Source organism: Giraffa tippelskirchi, chromosome X (assembly GCF_054371585.1).
Source record: "Giraffa tippelskirchi isolate mGirTip1 chromosome X, T2T-mGirTip1v1.2.pri, whole genome shotgun sequence".
NCBI classification, from domain to species: domain Eukaryota; kingdom Metazoa; phylum Chordata; class Mammalia; order Artiodactyla; family Giraffidae; genus Giraffa; species Giraffa tippelskirchi.
In genome coordinates, this window is record NC_137289.1 from 68,503,115 (window position 1) to 68,523,497 (window position 20,383).

Below are 20,383 nucleotides of genomic sequence, written 5' to 3' on the forward strand. Positions count from 1 at the left end.
CCCATTCCTGTAAATCCACAGAGTACAAGAGTAGCTCACATATAAACAGACACTTTAGAAAGAATTCACCCCCAAAATGATTTTATGGAGTATATTAAGAGATCACTCGATAGCACTGAGCAAATTACTTATAGATGATTTTTCAAATGTAGCTTTAATTAGGGTGTCAATTATTGAAGCCTCCAAGCAGCAGAGTTCATTTGATCATGTTTCAGATTTAGCCTCACTACCAGGAACACTGATGGAATTCTCAAGAGCAGCAGTGATGATGGATAGAAAGTGAAAGGCAGCTTTGCTTCTTGGGTCTCTTGTTCTATTATGTCCTACCATTTGACCCCTTGCCAAAGAAGGGCAGAGTTTAATGAATTAGTTATTTTAGAGGCTAAGTAATCTTCCTCTTTGGATACTTTAAAACAAAAATGGAAATCACGTTGTGAGATGAAATAGGTTGAAAGACAGAGCAGCATGGACTTTTTGGGAATAAATGGATTAAGAAATAAACAATGTTGCATTAAATTAGAAAACACTGATCAGTGGCCTGGAGTTCAAGCAGTCAAACTGTGTACACACACACAAAGTCACACACACGTTCATATATAAAATTAACTTTTATTGAATATTTACAATGTGCCAGACATTGTACTAAGTAATTTACATAGGTTATGCTTATAATCTACATCAATTTCTGATAAAAGAAATGTATTAGTATTGTCATGATAAATGATGAAAATAAAACTCAGAGCTATTAAACAGTTTGGCAAAGATTACATAACTAGTCAGTGGCAATGCTCATATTCAAACCCAGACTTTTCTGACTCCAACATGCAAACTCTAATCCAATATGATATATGACCTCATCTCCTGCATTGGCAGGTGGTTATTTACCACTAGTGCCACCTGGGAAGCCTCTTCAACAGAGTGAAGTAAGCCAGAAAGAAAAATACCAATACAGTATGCTAATGCATATATATGGAATTTGAAAGATGGTAATGATAACCCTATATGCGAGACAGAATAAGAGACACAGATGCATAGAACAGTCTTATGGACTCTGAGGGAGAAGGTAAGGGTGGGACGTTCTGGGAGAATAGCATTAAAACATGTATATTATCATATGTGAAACAGAACACCATTCCAGGTTCAATGCATGAGACAAATGCTCAGGGCTGGGGCAATGGGATGACCCAGAGGGATGGGGGTTCAGGATGGGGAACACATGTAAACCCATGGCTGATTCGTGTCAATGTATGGCAAAAACCACTACAATATTGTAAAGTAATTAGCCCCCAACTAAAATGAATAAATTTATTTAAAAAAAAAAGAAAGAAAAGTGTATGTGAATACCAGTCCTTAAGTGGGGGAGAATATTTTGCCTCTCATTGGACAACTCTTGTGGAATTCAAGATACAGTACTAGATATGGAGTCATGAGTTGAAATCCATCCTTGCTCTCAAAGAGCTAACATTATAGAGGGAGAATAAGATGTGGGCACAAATATCTGAAATGTAAGCCTGTGTGTCATAAAAACCTTGAGAGGTACATACACAGTGCTATGGCAGCTCAGAAAATGGAGAGGTAATAGTCAATTGGGTGGACTGAAAAGCATTTCACATGGTACCTTAAAAGATGAGTACTATGCCAATGGTTCAGCACAGGAGGAGATAAGGGAGAAACGTTGGAAGGGGAGAAATAGATACAAACAAATAGGTAGGAGGGATAAGAAAACTGAAGGAAGAGTAAAGAGTCTAGTTTGATTGGAACATATGGTAGGCATTGAGCAATTAGCCAGAAAGAATACTGTAGAAAAACCAGAAAGAAAGTGTGGGTCAAAACATGGAAATATGGTTTTAATGCTATTCTCTCAAATCATCCCACCCTCGCCTTCTCCCACAGATTCCAAAAGTCTGTTCTTTATATCTGTTTCTCTTTTGCTGTCTCATATATAGGGTCCTCATTACCATCTTTCTAAATTCCATATATCAGTTCAGTTCAGTCGCTCAGTTGTGTCCGACTCTTTGCGACCCCATGAATCGCAGCACGCCAGGCCTCCCTGTCCATCACCAACTCCCAGAGTTTGCCCAAACACGTGGAGAAGGGCATGGCAAACCACTTCAGTATTCTTGCCTTGAGAACCGCATGAACAGTATGAAATTCCATATATATGCCTTAATATACTGTATTGGTGTTTTTCCTTCTGACTTACTTCGCTCTTTATAATAAGCTCCAGTTTCATCCACCTTATTAAACCTGACTCAGATGTGTTCGGGGAGAGAGGTGGGGGGGGGGTTTGGAACCAGGCGACACATGTACACCCATGTCAATGTATGGCAAATGTATGGCAATGTATGGCAAAAACCACCACAATATTGTAAAGTAATTAGCCTCCAATTAAAATAAATAATTTAAAAAACATGGAAACAAGGAACTGTAACTAAACTTCTTTCAGTAAGTAATGGGACAAAATTGAAGATTTTTAAAGTAAGACCCTCCATATGGACCTTCCAATCAGTATTGGAATTTAGGATGAAATGTATGGTAGTTCTTTGAGAATAGACAGATAGGAGAAATCTATGAGAGGGGAGAGGAGTGGGAGTTTTACAGCAGTATTCCAGGTGTGTTTTTGCAGCTTTATCGTAAAGAACATATAGATGAAATATACTTGGAAACTCACTCTGATAAATTCTAAGGTAACTCAAATCTGACCAAAGATCTTTGGTAAAAACCTGGTGAGAGTTTCAATATGAGTATAAAATTGTTGCCCTACTTCCGTTGCCCTACTCATTTTTTCAATAACTTTAGTTAACAAAAAAAGAGCTCTATATCACAGAGAAGGGCTGACAACTGCAGAGGGATCAAGATGCTCTACAATGTTTGCTAATAGGAATTAGCAGCTGGAAATAGCAGCAAGGGAGAAGGACTAGCTACCGCAAAGTCAAAGAAAACAGAAAACAATTGACATTGACTTTCTGCTTTGCACTTTCAGTAGAACAGCTTAGAGGAAAGATGAATATATTTCCAAGGCAATAACAACCTTCATCAGGGATAAGTAGTGAGTACAAAAAAGAAAAAAAAAAAAAAGGAAAATCTTTGCTGTCAGAGGCATGTAAACTGCTAAATTGCTCAAGCATTGCTTCTCTGACATTTGGGCACTAACATAAAATGGAGAGATTTGACATGTTGCATGTGAAACAGAATGTATTCTAAACAAATAAGGCCTGAAATGACAGATTTACGATTTAGATTATCTGTCAAATTCATGAGGTGAAGTACTTTCACATCACATTAAGGAATGTGATGTTCTATATGTTTTATAGATTATAAACATTATATGTTCTATATGTGTGTATGTGTGTATGTGTGTGTGTGTGTGTGTGTGTGTGTAAGCATGTGCATTAGTCACTTCAGACATGTCCAATTCTTTGTGATCCTATGGACTGTAGCCTGCCAGGCTCCTCTGTCCATTGGATTCGCCAGGCAAGAATACTGGAATGGGTTCCCATGCCCTTCTCCGGGGGATCTTCTCCATCCAGGAATAGAACCTGCATCTCTCACATCTCCTGCATTAGTAGGTGAGTTCTTTACCACTAGCACCACCTGGGAAGCTCACATATATACCCAGGGATTGAACCTGGGTCTCCCTCCCACACTGTAGGCAGATTCTTTACCATCCGAGCCACCAAGGAAGTGTATATATATATATATATATATATATATATATACATATATATATACATATATATGTATATATACATGTATATATGTATATATGTATGTATGTATATGTATATATATTATATATATATAGCATAAGTGTGGCATAAACTGTTTCCAGTTTTTTTCCACATTTATTGTAGAAAGCAACAATTGGTCTAATGATTAGGTAATAAAATAGACCTATAGATGAGATTTTGAAAAGTTGGTTGTTTTAAATTTTTTATTTTGTATTGGTGTGTAGCCAGTTGACAATGTTGTGATCATTTCAGATGAACAGCAAAGAGACTCAGTCATACATACATGTGTATCCTTTATTTTTACTAATTTTTAACTTAGCTCTAGATTATATCAGCAGGTGGATCAAAGTAACTTAGGGACCATATGCACTTGTTACTATGAACCTGTGCAAACTCAGCAGTGCTTCTTCTAATAGGATTTCTTTAATTTGCTTATGATAGTTTTAGATTAGCTAAAAGGAAATCTTTTAAGCATATAATCTCATGCTGATCTGAGAAAATAATATACAAACTTGAATTAACCGGAATTTTTCCTTCAGTATATCTGCTAACAAAATGAAGAGGAATGAAAGTATGATGTCTCTGGCAATTATCTAGTTTTCCTTTATAAATACTTCTGAAGGATGTTAGCCCACTGAACTGTAGGAGGTGAAAACCAACTCTACACTGGCCCTGAAATTATCTGTGTCGTATATGGGAGTATTTTAATATGCTCAGTCATCTTACTCCTTAAGTGCAGAGTGTTGCATACTAGGGCAGGCCCTGGGAACCTGAATGTACGTGTTTGCTAATGCCAGTTTCACTCAGTCAACTCATATACCTGGAATTTTCCCTAACTTCTTGTTTTACTTTCCAATTTTTAGATAGGATTGGAGAAAAATGAAAAGGAATTGGATATCTGCCTATTGAACATCTATTGTGTGCCTGCTTTAAAATCTACTGTGTTAACACTCATAGAAATTCTATAAGAATGATATAAACATCCTCATATTACAGGTGTGAAAACAAATTCAGATGCTTTATCACTGACCCCAAGCTTCACATGTAGTAATGGAAGAGCCATTGGCTAGTGTCTTACAATAAAGAGAACCCAATAATATGGTTGCCTAACCATGAATTACCAGCACTGCTTAAATATCTTTTCTACAGAATCCTTCCCACTAGTTTAGGACATCTGGCTTCTGAAAGTTAGTCCAAGTTTATAATATTCCCCCTTGGGTATTCTAACTTGCTTGCTGACAGCTCACTTTTAAGTATCATGCCTTCACCCTGAACGGTGTCCCCAACTCTACCCCACCTAATTTGATGTTTATTCCTTTCTCATAGAGTCGACACCTAATTCCCAACATACTTTATTTATGACCTCACGTAACCGAGTACACCGAATGATGAGATTTTAACACTGTGATTTCAGTGTCATCAAAAAGTTTCATCTGTGATTATAATTACAATTTATTTTGCTTGGGAGGTAGACATTGCTAGATGACTCATGTGCAAGCTAAATCATAATCCAGATTCTGTGTAAAGAAATGATTAATATGATAAAAAGTATATTCATCCTTGATTTCTTTCTTATATTTTGAAAATTGAGACTTTTTAATTCATAAAAATTACTATTATACCAAATGGTATTTTTGGTCCATATTCATATTCTACTTTAAAGCTTAATAGCCAGTGGATATTAACATCATAGTTATCAATTTATTTTCAACACTGGTTGTCAATATTTTGTAGTCTATGAGTTCCAGAAGAATGGCTCCCATCTGTTGCAGTGTGTATTCATCTGCTATGGGTGTTTACAAGCCCATTTGTGGACATGGCTCAAATCTGCTATGCTGCTGAGATTCACTAATATGCCATGGGAATCAATGGGAAGTCAGGTCACATTTGGGATGCATGTTTCACTGAAGAGATGTTCTCTATGAATATAAGAATGGGAGACAGTGTATGGTTGGGGGAAAATCATGAACTTAGAATCAGAACATTAAAGTTTGAATCCCTCTAACACTCAACCTGTGTAGCCTTACAACACATTATTCAACCTCTCTGAGCCCCAGTTTCCTCACTAAGAAAAGCAGATATTATAGCTATACCTCAACAAAGCTGCTGTAGGGACTGGAGAAAAAAAAAGAAATTGCTGTGGAGCACCTAGCATGATAACTTTAGTAGTCACTTAAAAATAAAATCAGTAATGATTAAAAGTAAAGTACTCACACCACAAAAGATCAAGGACAAAGGCTAAACTCCTAGGACTCTGGTCACAGGACAAAGCTGAATATTTTCCATATGTCTGAAAATAGAACCTTGTATATAATGTCACATCAAGGCATGTTGATTTCTTTTTTTTTTTTTTTTTTTACCAACTTTCCTATTATACCAAGACTTAAATCTGAAGTTGGCTTGGCATTTTAAGGCTTTCCACAAAATAACCCTCGAGGATGAAAATAAACCTCCAAAGTTCCCAGATTAAGCTTTGGGAAAATTTTGATCTCAGATCTTGTATGATCATCATTAGCTTACATTCCCATAGAACATATACTTAACATCTACAACATAAAGGAATCATAACCAATACAACAAAAAGCATCCTGAATTTCCAGCCAAAAAATGAATGCTTTGGGCTTTGAGGAAAACATGAATTATGAAGTGTGTGGTTCAAAAAAAATTTTTAAATTAGTGTATATCTTAAAAGCATTATCAAAAACATCATCTGATATGAGACCAAGATTAGCAACTAAAGGAAGTTAGTGGTATGTGCACTTTGGAAATTGTTCTGTGGTTTCATGACCCCAATGAATTTTTTTCAAGATACTTTTGCTGCTAATGAAGAAACATAAGTGGCCCCACTGAGTAGACACATATTGAAATCAATACAAAATGCTGCCTAAGTGTATTCTAACATTTCAAGATTCAGTTATACACAGTCTAAGAAGGCAGTTTTCTTGAATTATCTTTTTTTTTTTCCTTGCAAGAGAAGCAAAGACACCAGTATTTACCTGAGCACCTAAACTTTACTTTGGTGTTGTTTTATTTCAAAACAAAACAAAAAATCAGTATCATAGGCCATTTAAAATACGAAGGAATTATAAGAGTTGATTTTACTTTATGAAACTGTTTCGTCAAAGCCCTGTGGATTTCCTAACCATGCTGTGGTAAAATATAAGATTAACATAGCAATTCCTTCATCAAATGGATTTACTGTTAACATATCGCATTAGTGATCCTGTTAGCCACTATTTCAAGATTACAAGGTAATTCTTTAAAATCATAGGAATTCTCACATTCTATCACTGTTAATTAGCCTTTCTCATCCTGCAGAAAGATTTTCATTAAAGATTATCATTGTAGATTTAATATTTCTAAAAAGTGCATTTTTCTGATTATTTTTAAAACCTTATATTCTTTATGATCCACATGTCTTATTGTTCTTTTATTTTCATTATAGCATCATAAAGGGGTCATCTTACTTTATCATATGCAAATACATGCAGATGTTCTAGCTGAATAGAAAACTATGCTAGTTTAACACTAGAAGGAGACTCCTTTTAAAATATCTCTTGCCCTAGGGACCACATTCCATTATTGCTGTTCATTCCTGGTGAGAAATTATTAAGCACTTGTTACAAAGATGAGCTTTAGAGCCAGACCTAGGAAATCTGCAATTGGTCTTTGGTACTTTCCAGCATCTGTTAGTGCTTCAACTTCCTCATCTATAAAATAGAGTTAATAATAATAGGCTTAATAATAGCTATAAATTTGTAATGAGAATTAAATGAGTCATTGTTTTAACTGCTTAAAAGGCTACCTGCTATGTAGTAACTTTTATATAGATTTTGTGAAATAAAAGAAATATATTCCATTGCTACATATGACTTTCATCATCTTTCCAAAGTAAAAATGTGTACATACGATGTTATGGAAAAACTCAAATGAACTTTTTGGCCATCCCAACACTTTTCTTATTTCCCTATATCACTTCACAGAGTTTGCACCATTTTATTTACTTTCTGTGTCAGAGGTCAGTTGTGTTCTTTGTGGGAGACTTGAGTCACTAGCTATGGGTGTGAAGGTTTGAGGAATTAATGGCAAGTAACTGCAAGGAGATCAAACCAGTCAATCCTAAAGGAAATCAGTCCTGAATATTCATTGGAAGGACTGATGCTGAAGCTGAAACTCCAGTACTTTGGCCACATGATGCGAAGAACTGACTCATTGGAAAAGACCCTGATGCTGGGAAAGATTGAAGGCAGAAAGAAAAGGGACAACAGAGGATGAGATGGTTGGATGACATCACTGACTGGCTGAATATGAGTTTGAGCAAGCTCTGGGAGTTGGTGATGGACAGGGAAGCCTTGCATGCTGCAGTCCATGGGGTCGCAAAGAGTCAGACACAACTGAGTGAGTGAACTGAACTGAACTGAATGGGTCCATTCCTCACTCACAGCAGTTGCCTAATACTACTGTTCTAAGCTATTTATTTGTTAATGAATATAAGTCATGATCACAATACATCTGGATTTAATGAAGTACAGTGGCAACCAAGTTAATGTCTATATTCATAATCAGGCTATCCTTAGAATTTTTTCACAAGCAAGGCCATTGTTATTGAAAGTCATAGAAAACCATAAAAAGACACCTCCCACATATACTAGTTTCATTTTGTTTTAAGTTTTTGACAGAATATTATTCAGTTTTAGACTTGCTTTCATGCTGAGCATTGTAATTACTAAGAATCAGGGGTCAGAAAAGGTGGTTGATCTGGGAGAATTTATTATGCAAGGGGAAAAGATCAAGTTATTATAAAATGCTGCATTACCAAAAAAATAAGAATTCCACATGAACTGACATAGGTAAACAGCATGTGCAAAAGTGGGAAATGACCACTTCTGAGTAGCTCTCTATTTCCCCCTGTACTACACAGATGCTAGTATGTTAGCTGCAGTGAATATTTATGACCCCATAGTTGCCCCCTACACATTGAAAAGCTGCTGTGGGTGATTTGCTTTCCTTTTCAATGTTTTTTAAAAGTCATGCTAATTTTTAAAAATCTAACTTGGAACTTCAAGACATGCACCCCAGTTGTACACATAATTTTCTAAAGATTCTAATAAAAATCTAAAAATTTACTTATAAGGCTATTTCTTATAAGGAAATGGACACTTACATTTTGATTTTCATTATTCAGAGAATAAGTTGAACTATTTCATGGTTCACAAGTTACTTTAATTAGTTGAACTTTACAGAAAAGAACAATTCTGTTTAATGGGACACCATTGCAGTATTTGCCCATTTAAAAGAAATAAACCCTCCAAGTCACTATCTGTATCATGAGTCTTAATTAATTGTCATCTGAATGGCAGAGGGAAGCATTGTCAAAGAGTTTACAGATTTTAATGGAGGAATAGAAATAATTTAATTTTCAGGTTATACTCTTTTCCGGTAGTTTGTGTTTTTAGATTGTTGCTTTAGAAATCCCGCAAATGAGTAGTGAATATCTTACTAAATATAAGGAACTATTAAACTTATTTACAAAACATGTATTTTCTTTAAACTTGTCAGAGTCAAGCACAGTGTTTGCCAAAAACAAGATTGGAAAGTCCCTATTTGTATCATATTCATAGTAATAGTATGCAGTGCAATCCACCACTCTATGACACATCTTAAATTTTAATTGAAATCTCAGGCAGTAAGGACACTCAAAGCTGTCAGATACCTACAAGATTTACCTAATAAAAGAGTCTCAAGTAAAACACACTGTATAAGAAACAATTTTGTGTCTAACACGATTTAAACAAACAGGAGAATCAGTAATCAGCAAGAAATTAGTACAGTTAATTATATCGCACTCAATTTAGTAGACTACAATCAGGAGTAACTGGCTGAAAAAAATTTTGCTGATAGAGCAATGTCTTATTCATAGAGGAAGAGTCTTACTTAACAATGTCTAATTTCACTTGACATCTATTTACCCTAGTCCACTTCATGTCACACTAGTGGTTCAAATCTTTGGACTCTAAAGTACAGATTTTAAAATTGTGTGCTTTTCCTCAAAACTGCTATTCTGAAGACTACACAGGTTCTTAATTAAGTATATAGATGTGGATTATATCACCATGTATTCTACATTCTCACCAGTTTTCTTGAGACTGAATCACAAGTGCAAGAGTAGAAAGTCAGTTTGAAATTTGGCAGAACTTCATGGATTTGAATTCAAGTAATTTAAATCTAGTAAGAATATGGACAGCTCCTGGGTGGCAATGAACTTTATTTAATTAATAATTTCTTCCCACAGTGCATGCATTAATTCTGTAAGTCTTCCTAAAGAGCATAAATTAACTCTGTAAAATATTTTAGGATATTATTATTATAGAACGCACAACTTCCATGAGTTTCAGAAGCACTCATCAAATAATAAACAGTGTGATTCTCTCCTCCCTCTTTTTGGGTTCTTTTTCTAATACTCTAAATATACATTTATGTATCTACCTTTTAAAAATTTATTTCCTTAGTAACATGTAAAAGACATTTGAAAGTATCAGGATAGAGGATAATTTATGGTTGTTAATTTGGCACCTGAGGAGTCAGATGCAGGACCTCTATATTACTAGCAACATTAGGTAAACCAGCTACAGAATAATGAATCACAAACAAATGTTTAGATTGGTCTCATTTCATTTTTAAATTCCCCTAAGGCCTCTATGAAGAAAGCAAATGTGATTGGCTTCGTCAGTTGCATTCTGAGCTGTCCTGATGGAGATGAGTAAAAGTGGATTCCTTAAAAATAGCTTATAGCTTAATTTCTTTTTAAATTCAAACTGGTTTGTTTCAAGGAGGTCATACTAAAATTTATCTAATTAACATAAAGTCAAATTGTCTTATACCTTAATTTTCCCAGGTGGCTCAGTGGTAAAGGATTCACCTGCCAACGCAGAAGACGAAGGAGACTCAGGTTCAATCCCTGGGTCTGGAAGAGTCCCCTGGAGGAGGAAATGGCAACCCACTCCAGTATTCTTGCCTGGAGAATCCCATGGACAGAGGAGACTGGCAGACTACACGCCATAGGGTCACAGGGTCAAACACAACTGAGCATGCATGCATTTATACCTTAAATTTAAGTCATACTACAAAACTGTGGTTCTCAATTTCTGTTGTTGTTCTTCCACTGCCTCGTGACTAAACATCAGTGAAACAATCATTTAGAATATACTTTTTGGGTGATGCTTGCATCTGATCCAACAAATAAACTACCTCCACTATTATTATCAAACCACACTAGGAAGAAATAGGTATTTACAGTCATGTTTTCACATGAGTCGAGGACAAAGTCACCTAAAGAAATTTCAAAGAACATATTTCAAAAAACAAATTTCAAAGAACATCAGAGAAATATAACAAGATTTTTTTAAATACATTCATAAAAATCAGTTAAAGGGAAACATCGTGTTTCCTTTCAAACCTGTGGTTGGGGATGAGTCCAGATCTCCACAGTAGTTGTTTCTTTCATGGGTGTGTGAGATCGTACAACTTCCTTCAATGGCTTTAAAGAGGGAAAAAACAGAAGTATTTGTTAAATGATTTGTTAAAAGTGAAAAAAATAGTACATTGCACACAAGCATCAAACACAGGTAAATAAAAGAGTGCCTGGATAAATATCTCTTTCCAGATATTGCAGTTATTGAGAATTTACAATGCAACAGGCACAGTTCCAGGTAAAGGAATAAACAAGAGAAAAAAGAATTCTTTTTCTCATAAAGCTTATACATCAGTATTACATTTAAGAGTTCCAATAAACATATGAATAGGATGGGGGAGGGCAATTTTAAAATATTTAAATGGTGGAAATTTAAGCTGCAGACACTCTCAGTCCAATGCTTTTACAACTCAATGGCTTCAATAACTTGTATTTGCAAATTTACAGTGTCTGAAATTAAAATCTATCCTGGGAGTACCACCATATCACAAATTTGCTATTTATCACAGGAAGATATTTAATAGTTGTTATAAAAGCCAAGAAGTTTATGAACTGGTACACAGATACTAGCATACCAACACAGAATAATTATCATGATCTTGAAAAGACATTTGATATCCATTTTATTTTTCTCAAGACAGAGAGCATATTCTCTGTTTTAATAATGTTGAATATATTTAGAAAAGGCAAAGGAACCAGACATCAAATTGCCAACATCTGCTGGATCGTCGAAAAAGGAAAAGAGTTCCAGAAAAACATCTACTTTTGCTTTACTGACTATGCTAAAGCCTTTGACCATGTGGATCACAACAAACTGTGGAAAATTCTTAAAAAGATGAGAATACCAAACCACCTGACCTGCCTCCTGAGAAATCTGTATGCAGGTCAAGAAGCAACAGTTAGAACTGGACATGGAACAACACACTGGCTCCAAATAGGGAAAGGAGTATGTCAAGGCTGTATATTGTCACCCTGCTTATTTAACTTATATGCAGAGCACATCATGAGAAATGCCGGGCTGGATGAAGCACAAGCCGGAATCAAAATTGACGGGAGAAATAACAATAACCTCAGATATGCAGATGGTACCACCCTTATGGCAGAAAGTGAAGAAGAACTAAAGAGCCTCTTGATGAAAGTGAAAGAGGAAAGTGAAAAACCTGGCTTAAAACTCAACATTCAGAAAACTAAGATCATGGCATCTGGTCCCATCACTTCATGGTAAACAGATGGGGAAACAATGGAAACAGTGAAAGACATTATTTTGGGGGGGCTCCAAAATCACTGCAGATGGTGATTGCAGCCATGAAATTAAAAGATGCTTACTTAAAAGCAGAGACATTACTTTGCCAACTAAAGTCCATCTAGTCCAGGCTATGGTTTTTCCAGTGGTCATGTATGGATGTGAGAGTTGGACGGTGAAGAAAGCTGAGTGCCGAAGAATTGATGCTTTTGAACTGTGGTGTTGGAGAAGACTCTTGAGAGTCCCTTGGACAGCAAGGAGATCCAACCAATCCATCCTAAAGGAGATCAATCCTGGGTGTTCATTGGAAGGACTGATGTTGAATCTGAAACTCCAATACTTTGGCCACCTCATGAGAAGAGTTGACTCATTGGAAAAGACCCTAAAGCTGGGTAGGATTGGGGGCAGGAGGAGAAGAGGACGACAGAGGATGAGATGGTTGGATGGCATCACTGACTCGATGGACATGGGTTTGGGTAGACTCCAGGAGTTGGTGATGGACAGAGAGGCCTGGCGTGCTGCAATTCATGGGGTCGCAAAGAGTCACACATGACTGAGCAACTGAACTGAACTGAACCGACTCCTTGGAAGAAAAGCTGTGACCAACCTAGACAACATATTAAGAAGCAGAGGCATTACATTGCCAACAAAGGTCTGTCTAGTCAAAGTTATGGTTTTAGCATGTATGGATGTGAGAGTTGGACTATAAAGAAAGCTGAGCACCGAAGAATTGATGGTTTTGAACTGTGGTGTTGGAGAAGACTCTTGAGAGTCCCTTGGACAGCAAGGAGATCCAACCAATCCTTCCTAAAGGGAATCAGTCCTGAATATTCATTGGAAAGACTGATGCTGAAGCTGGAATTCCAATACTTTGGCCACCTGATGCGAAGAGCTGACTCATTTGAAAATACCCTGATGATGGGAAAGATTGAAGCCAGGAGGAGAAGGGAAAGGCAGAGGATGAGATGGCTGGATGGCATCACCGACATGATGGAGATGAGTTTGAGTAGGCTCTGGGAGTTGGTGATGGATAGGGAAGCCTGACCTGATGCAGTCCATGGGGTCACAAAGATTCAGACACGACTCAGTGACTGAATTGACTGACTATATTTTCTATATGTGTGAATTTAGTATATGTGATAAAGGGTTTGGAACATCACATTTTTAAGGCTTGGTCGAGCAAGAATTATTATGCTTTCATTTAAATGCAAATTGTGTTTGTTCTGCAATGACACTATTGCTGTGACAAAAATAATTCAATATGCATTGATATTACCAGGCTAACATCACAACATTCCAACTCGCAGGAAAGCAACAGAAGAATTAGGAAATTAAAATGAAACACTTCATCATATAATTTCAGCACAAAAATAAATAAAACTGAGTGACAAAAGTTAGTTTCTGAATGGTTCATTTGTTAGCCAATCAGAGAGAATCACTTACTGTTGTGAGTTGTTAAATCAGGCTTGCTTAGATAACCAAAGAAACAGGTCTAGAGAACATAAACTTAAGACTATTAGCATTTCACCACATCGAGAGTAACATCAATGGTGTTTTTTTTTTTTTTCAAGGCCAATGATATTGGGTAGTTTTCCTTGTCTTCTTCATGAGTTAACAGATGCTACCAACAATTTTTGATTATTGATACTTACTTGAGGAAGCAATAACAAGTTTGAAGTGACTGAAGAATGAATTGTGTAGAACAGAATAGACAAGAATATTTTCAAAGAATTTGACAAAACCTGATGTGGAGTCTGCTAAGGTATCTTACAATTAATGGTGGGTAAGATAAATGTGGCACAGAAAAAAAGTTTAACTGGACAAATATACAAGACTTGGGAAAATATAAGGTGTTCAAAGCCTATGTTTATTGTATTAATATTATACATCAGCAGGTATTCCGTGCAAAATATTTGAGGGTATCATGTGTTATTGAACTAGGAGTGTCAATAGTGAACTTTATTCACTGTTGATAATGGAACCATATTTATTCTGTGAACTTTCATCTAAACAACAAGCTGAATATTCTGACTTACCCTACCATATAAGTAGTTAGAATATAAATTGGCTTATAAGTGGGAAAGTTTTATTTTTGAGCTCAAAGCCAAGACTGAAATTTTGCTGAATTAGAAGTTCCCTTGACCACTATTATTGAATACTGGCTCACTCTGGCAGTTAGTTTTTGTTGCAAACTTGATAATGTCTCAATAAATCAGTCTAAAATTGGAAGGTTAATGAGTATTTATACGCAAAACTTACACTACAGTAAAGTCATTTTGATGACAATCAAAATTTTGAATCACAAATAATGGTAAGTTACTATATACACTCCAGCCCTCTAGAAGTTCAAATAAGCAAAATCTCCATCTGTGCACACACACAAATTTGCAATGGGTTGCAGTAAATATGGAATTAAGGAGCCTTTACCTAACTGTCAATTATAAATGATTAATCTTTGGGACTTCCCTTGTGGTCTAGTGGTTGAGAATCCGCCTTCCAATGCAGGGGACGCAGGTTCAATCCCTGGTCGGGAAACTAGGATTGTATATGCCATGGAGCAACTAAGCCTGTGCACCGCAACTACTGCACTTGTGCACCACGACTAGAGAGCTCATGTGCCACAACATAAGATCCCTTGTGGTGTAACTAAGTTCTAACACAGCCAAATAAATAAATATTTTTAAAAAAAGGAATGATTAATCTTCAATGCAATTACACTAAATGGCAAATATGAAGAAAAAAATCTAATAGAATTTTTCACATGCCTTCTAAGAATAGATATGTTGAGTTAAAACTATATGCTTTCTGGACTGATATCAGTATTTGGCAGCACCTATCTGTGTGAAAAGACATTTTCTAAGATCATATACATAAGCCCATTAATTAGTAGTTCTCTACTACATGAAACTTTGTACTCATTGTTATTACACTTGATGATGTAAATATTATCTGTTCAAATTTTGTGGAAATTTGGTTTCTCTTTTGTTATATATAAAACTTTCTGAAACTGAGCAGGGCCTTGTGGGGCTCCTGGGCACAAAAGTCTTTCTATTCCCCCTGTATCTTGTTTGTAGGAAGTAGGCTTCATCCAGGCTCCATGACCATCCCTAGTTCCAAAGGGCATGTTCCAACAGTTGCTAATCAGGGAAAGGAAGGGATAGGAGAGAAAGGAGGAGCAGTTAAGAAACAAGAGTGCAACACTGGGGCAGGGTCCTGGTTCTTCTCAAGGGATATACATAACAATAGTTTTGAGTTCTTCTATTGGAACTAAGATCCCAACCAAATGGAAGATGTTAACTGTTTGATGAGACATTCTTCATTCCAGAAAAAAGTCAGAGTTTGATAACCTTGAGAACCACAGAAGCCCCTCATAAGACCACATGATGCCAGAGAGCTGTGTATTGAAGGAATTCAGGCCCTGAATGCACCTTGATCCTTTTCATCAGCCTTTCTCCTTGAACCATTACTAAAAAACTCATCACAAGCTCCCTTGGAATGGGACACACAGTTTTGAAGTCATTAGCCCACTGTGGCCTCCTTTGCCTGCAATGGCTTCTTTTGCCTGGCAAAGCAATAAAGCTATTCTTCTGTACTTCACCCTTTACAGAAAAAGTTTGCTGACCTCTGGTCTAGAGGAAAAGAAAAGAAACACTAGTAACTATAATTGATGGACAAGTCTATGAAATAAGTACAGTCTCTAGAAGCAGAGGGTGAAGAGGAGAGTTTTTCTGGCAATTTAGTCTAAGGTAGGGAAATCCAAGATGTGTTCTATATGATAGAAGATGTAACTGAATGATGGGACAAATATATGAGAAAGTGAATTAAGCACATATATCTGATGGACTTGTAAAGTCAAATGGTGATTTTATAGGGGCTTCCCTGGTGGTCCAGATGGTAAAGAATCTGCTTGCAATGCAGGAGACCCAAGGTTTGATCCCTGGGTTGGTCAGATCCCCTGGAGAAGGGAATGGCTACTCACTCTAGTATTCTTGCCTGGAGAATTCCATGGACAGAGGAGCCTGGTGGGTTACAGTCCATGGGGTTGCAAAGAGTCAGACACAACCAAGCGACTTTCACTTTCATGTTTTCATTATACACTAAAAAAAGCAGAAATACTCAAATGTATTTGAGCAAAGTGTTCTGTGCCATAGGAGTTTCTAGGCAGATTTGTACTCAGGTCTCAAATTTAGCTTTATTATTAAACCAAGTCTACTAGTGTTATATTTCTCATGCACATTTTAACCATTTGTTTTTAACATTTTCTGTCAATTGTGAGCAGTTTTATGTCTGTCTGTGGAGCTATCTGTCAAATGTATCATGTCACATTGTAGAGGAGCAAAATTGCCACCCCAAGATACATATTTTTGACATGAGGATTAATTTAGGCTGATTATTTTTAAGAAAGAGAGGGCTCAGGAATTTTTCTTTTTCCTTCCCCCTTAAATTCCTAAAAGCATTTAGATAAAGGGCCTATTCCCAGAACAGAGCTCTCACTAAAGATATTTGCAAAGAATATAAGCATGATGAGATGGGGGAAACTCAGCAGGGCCTCTGTGTCCCACCCTCTCTGCAGGGCCCAGGGAACATTTGTTTACCAAACATTTGCTTTTCCATCTCCATGTGAATTGCCTTCTTCAGCTTTGAAGTCCCAAATCACTACCCCGAAGATCCTTCTTTGTGTAGAGCTGAAGATTGATGGCAGGAGGAGAAGGGGATGACAGAGGATGAGATGGCTGGATGGCATCACCGACTGGATGGACATGAGTTTGGGTAAGTTGAGTGATGGACAGGGAGGCCTGGCATGCTGCTATTCATGGGGTCGCAAAGAGTCAGACTCGACTGAGCGACTGAAATGCACTGAACTGAAGATGGCATTTAAGGTGAAAGTGTCAGCCATTTTAGTGAGTTATTCAGTTTCCGTAGGTCTCTCCTATGTATGCATGTTATTCAATTTTTGTTTGATTTTTGCCTGTTAATTTGCCTCATGTCAATTTAATTCTTAGACCAGCCAGAAGAACTTAGAAGGATAGAGTAAAAAATTTTCCTCTCTGTGCTGTGCTTAGCCGCTCAGTCATTTCCGACTCTGCAAATCCATGGACTGTAGCCCGCCAGGCTCCTCTGTCCATGGGGATTCTTCAGGCAAGAATACTAGAGTGAGTTGCCATGCCCTCCTCCAGGGGATCTTCCCAACCCAGGGATTGAACCCAGGTCTCCAGTGTTGCAGGCAGATTCTTTACCATCTGACCCAACAAGGAAGCCCATTTCCTCTCTGACAACATTCAAATATTCACTGAACTACATAAGGATTGTATTTTAGGTGGTCAAATACTTAAAGCTATGTGGATGTATCTTTTCCATTTAAATCTGGCATTAAACATCTCTATTGTATAATATGCTTCAATATTCAAACATTAAGAAAAATCTATTGAAGTTTGTTTTGTACAAAAATAGCAAATTAAAGTTAAAATAATACTCCCATCCCTAAAAATGTTCTCCCATTACCCCTCCCCCTTCTACCAAGCCCCACAGTTTTAATGTTAATAACGAGGAACTAGTCTAATAAAATAGCTCTAACATACAGAACTGCTGAGCATTAACTACAATGAAAGTGAGAAAAATGGCAGTTCTAGGAATATTAGTGATCAAAAATATATATTTTACTTTTTTAAAAAAAGTGAAATATGGTTCATCATTGACATCTGAAAATTAATGTACTTATCTACATTTCTGTTCCCTTACATGCACCACATACTGAACCAAACTGCATTTTCCCTTTTATGGAGTCAGGTGTCAAGTAAAGAGTAAAGTGCTTTTTAATAATCACTATCTTTAAAGATTTAAACTTCATTTTAATCCGATTTATATTAAGACATTGCTCAATAGTAAAAAGTGAGAAGTATGTCTTACCATTGAGCTTAAAGAGTTTTGAGAAGTGTCACTGGCATTATTGCTAAAAGTAAAAAAATAATACTTTCAAGAGAATGATGGATAGATATTGGATCTCCTTATCATTCTTGAGTCAGATATTACTAGTTCATAGTTTAGACATTGGAAAGGAATTCAACGTTATTTTAAAATGTATTAAATCCTTAAATACTAACATTTCACCAGTGATGTTCTGTTGGTCTAATAAAATAGTCATATGTGAAAGAAAAAAAAAAGTTCATTTATCTTATTTCACCTTTCAGAATCCAGAAATGTTATGGCTTAAAAAGTCATCTATAGTGTTCTTGAATGATTTTATATACAAATGTGGGAAGAGTCCAGCTAATAAAAAGTATTGATTCAGAGTAAATGACCAAAACTCTATTAAATCTCCCCCAATTTGGGGGCAGGGGGGGGGTCTGAGGCAAGAAGTAAGGAAATGTAAGCCAAATTCCTATTCACAGAAATGTGAATTATAGCTCAAAATATATACAGTGATATAGTTTCTGTGATCTTCAGGAACATATTTTCAGCTGCCACAGGATTTAGTCTTTCAAAAAATAATGGGAGACTGTTACAGGTGACCTGCAGGAGTAAAATTCACTTCCTCAACTGTAGGGGGACAACAGAGGTTGAGATGGTTGGATGGCATCACTGACTCGATGGACATGAGTTTGAGCAAGCCCTGGGAGTTGGTGATGGCCAGGGAGGCCTGGCGTGCTGCAGTCCATGGGGTCACAAAGAGTCAGACACAACTGAGAGACTGAACTGAACTCAACTTAACAAGTGCCTTGCCAAAAAAAGGCTTATGAAGCAACAAGGTTTGATTGAACCCTCTAAATACAGCAAGACCTTCTAACTCTTCTTAAATATTTTCCTGACAGTATCACACAGAATTTGAGCTTCAGGATCTTAACATATTGACTGCATACCTTCCCCTGACTAATCCCCAAATTACTGGGCCAGGCAAACCCAGACTGATTCTGTGATCATTTTAAGGTGAAATGTGGAATGCATCCCTTATTCTCCCTGTTGAAAAAATTTATTGCCACATAAATCTAATGATAAGAAAATCATAGTTAAAATAAGATCATGATATCTCTGACTAGAGTCTCAGCATTATATTATTGTTTCAAAATCTAACAAAAAGAGAATCCAGAGGAGCTTCAGTGATTCAGCAATTGCATTTCTTTCTCAAATATAGCTGGTTTCCCATTAGAAATGCAAGTATGTTTCCATTTTCTTGGTAATCATACACACTCCAGGAATCTGAAATTTTGCAGAAATGTGACATTCTAAATTGTCACAACCATCCCTTTATTTAACTACTAAAGACCACAAGTGAATTTAACTCATAGATTATTGTTATTTTATTGCTGTATATTTGACATATTGACAGATTAGGGGAAAAAAGTCTCCTCAAACTAGCATATGAGACAATTTTAAGAGAGTCTTATAAAATATCTACCACAAAGATATATGCCTAAAGAAATGTAAGTATGCAGGTGATGTTTCTAGAGATAACATTTACAAAAATTTTCCCTCATTCTCATTTACTTCTTTAAAAGAAATCAAAATCCTTACTATGGAAATAATATCTATCAAAACTATGGCAACATTTACAAATACGAAGTGTAATTTTATCCCTATTTTTGCTCAGGATATGTTTGTGTTAAAAGCCTTGGCAAAATATCAACTTTCATTTTTTGTAACAAATCACAGGGAACATTTTTCAGTGATAAAGAATACACTCCAGAAAGTTCCTGAAATAAGAAAAATTCCTTAGTTAGTTCCTACTCTCTTTAAAGTTTCTTAAGGTCCTTCTGCATGTTTTTCTGTCTCACAATTAGCAAAGTGGTAGGCAATGTGTAAGAAGGAAAAGATAGATATCAAATATTTAAAAGGAATTAACATCTACTCAACAGCATAATGTTATAGTGGAAAAGGCAGGGCTGTTGGAATCTGCTCCTGGCTCTACCTCCTACTAATTTTACGAACTCTGTCAAATTAAAG

General features: G+C 36.4%; 1 protein-coding gene across 8 annotated transcripts in view; it reads right to left on the reverse strand.

Moving 5' to 3' along the window:
• Positions 1-20,383, reverse strand: part of PCDH11X (protocadherin 11 X-linked) — an 868,063-nt gene that overhangs the window by 502,407 nt on the left and 345,273 nt on the right. For all 8 annotated transcript variants that reach the window (XM_081567466.1, XM_081567469.1, XM_081567465.1 and 5 more), the window contains exon 4: positions 11,188-11,268. In XM_081567466.1, coding sequence (XP_081423592.1) covers positions 11,188-11,268 — 81 coding nt within the window. The remainder of the gene's footprint in view (positions 1-11,187; positions 11,269-20,383) is intronic.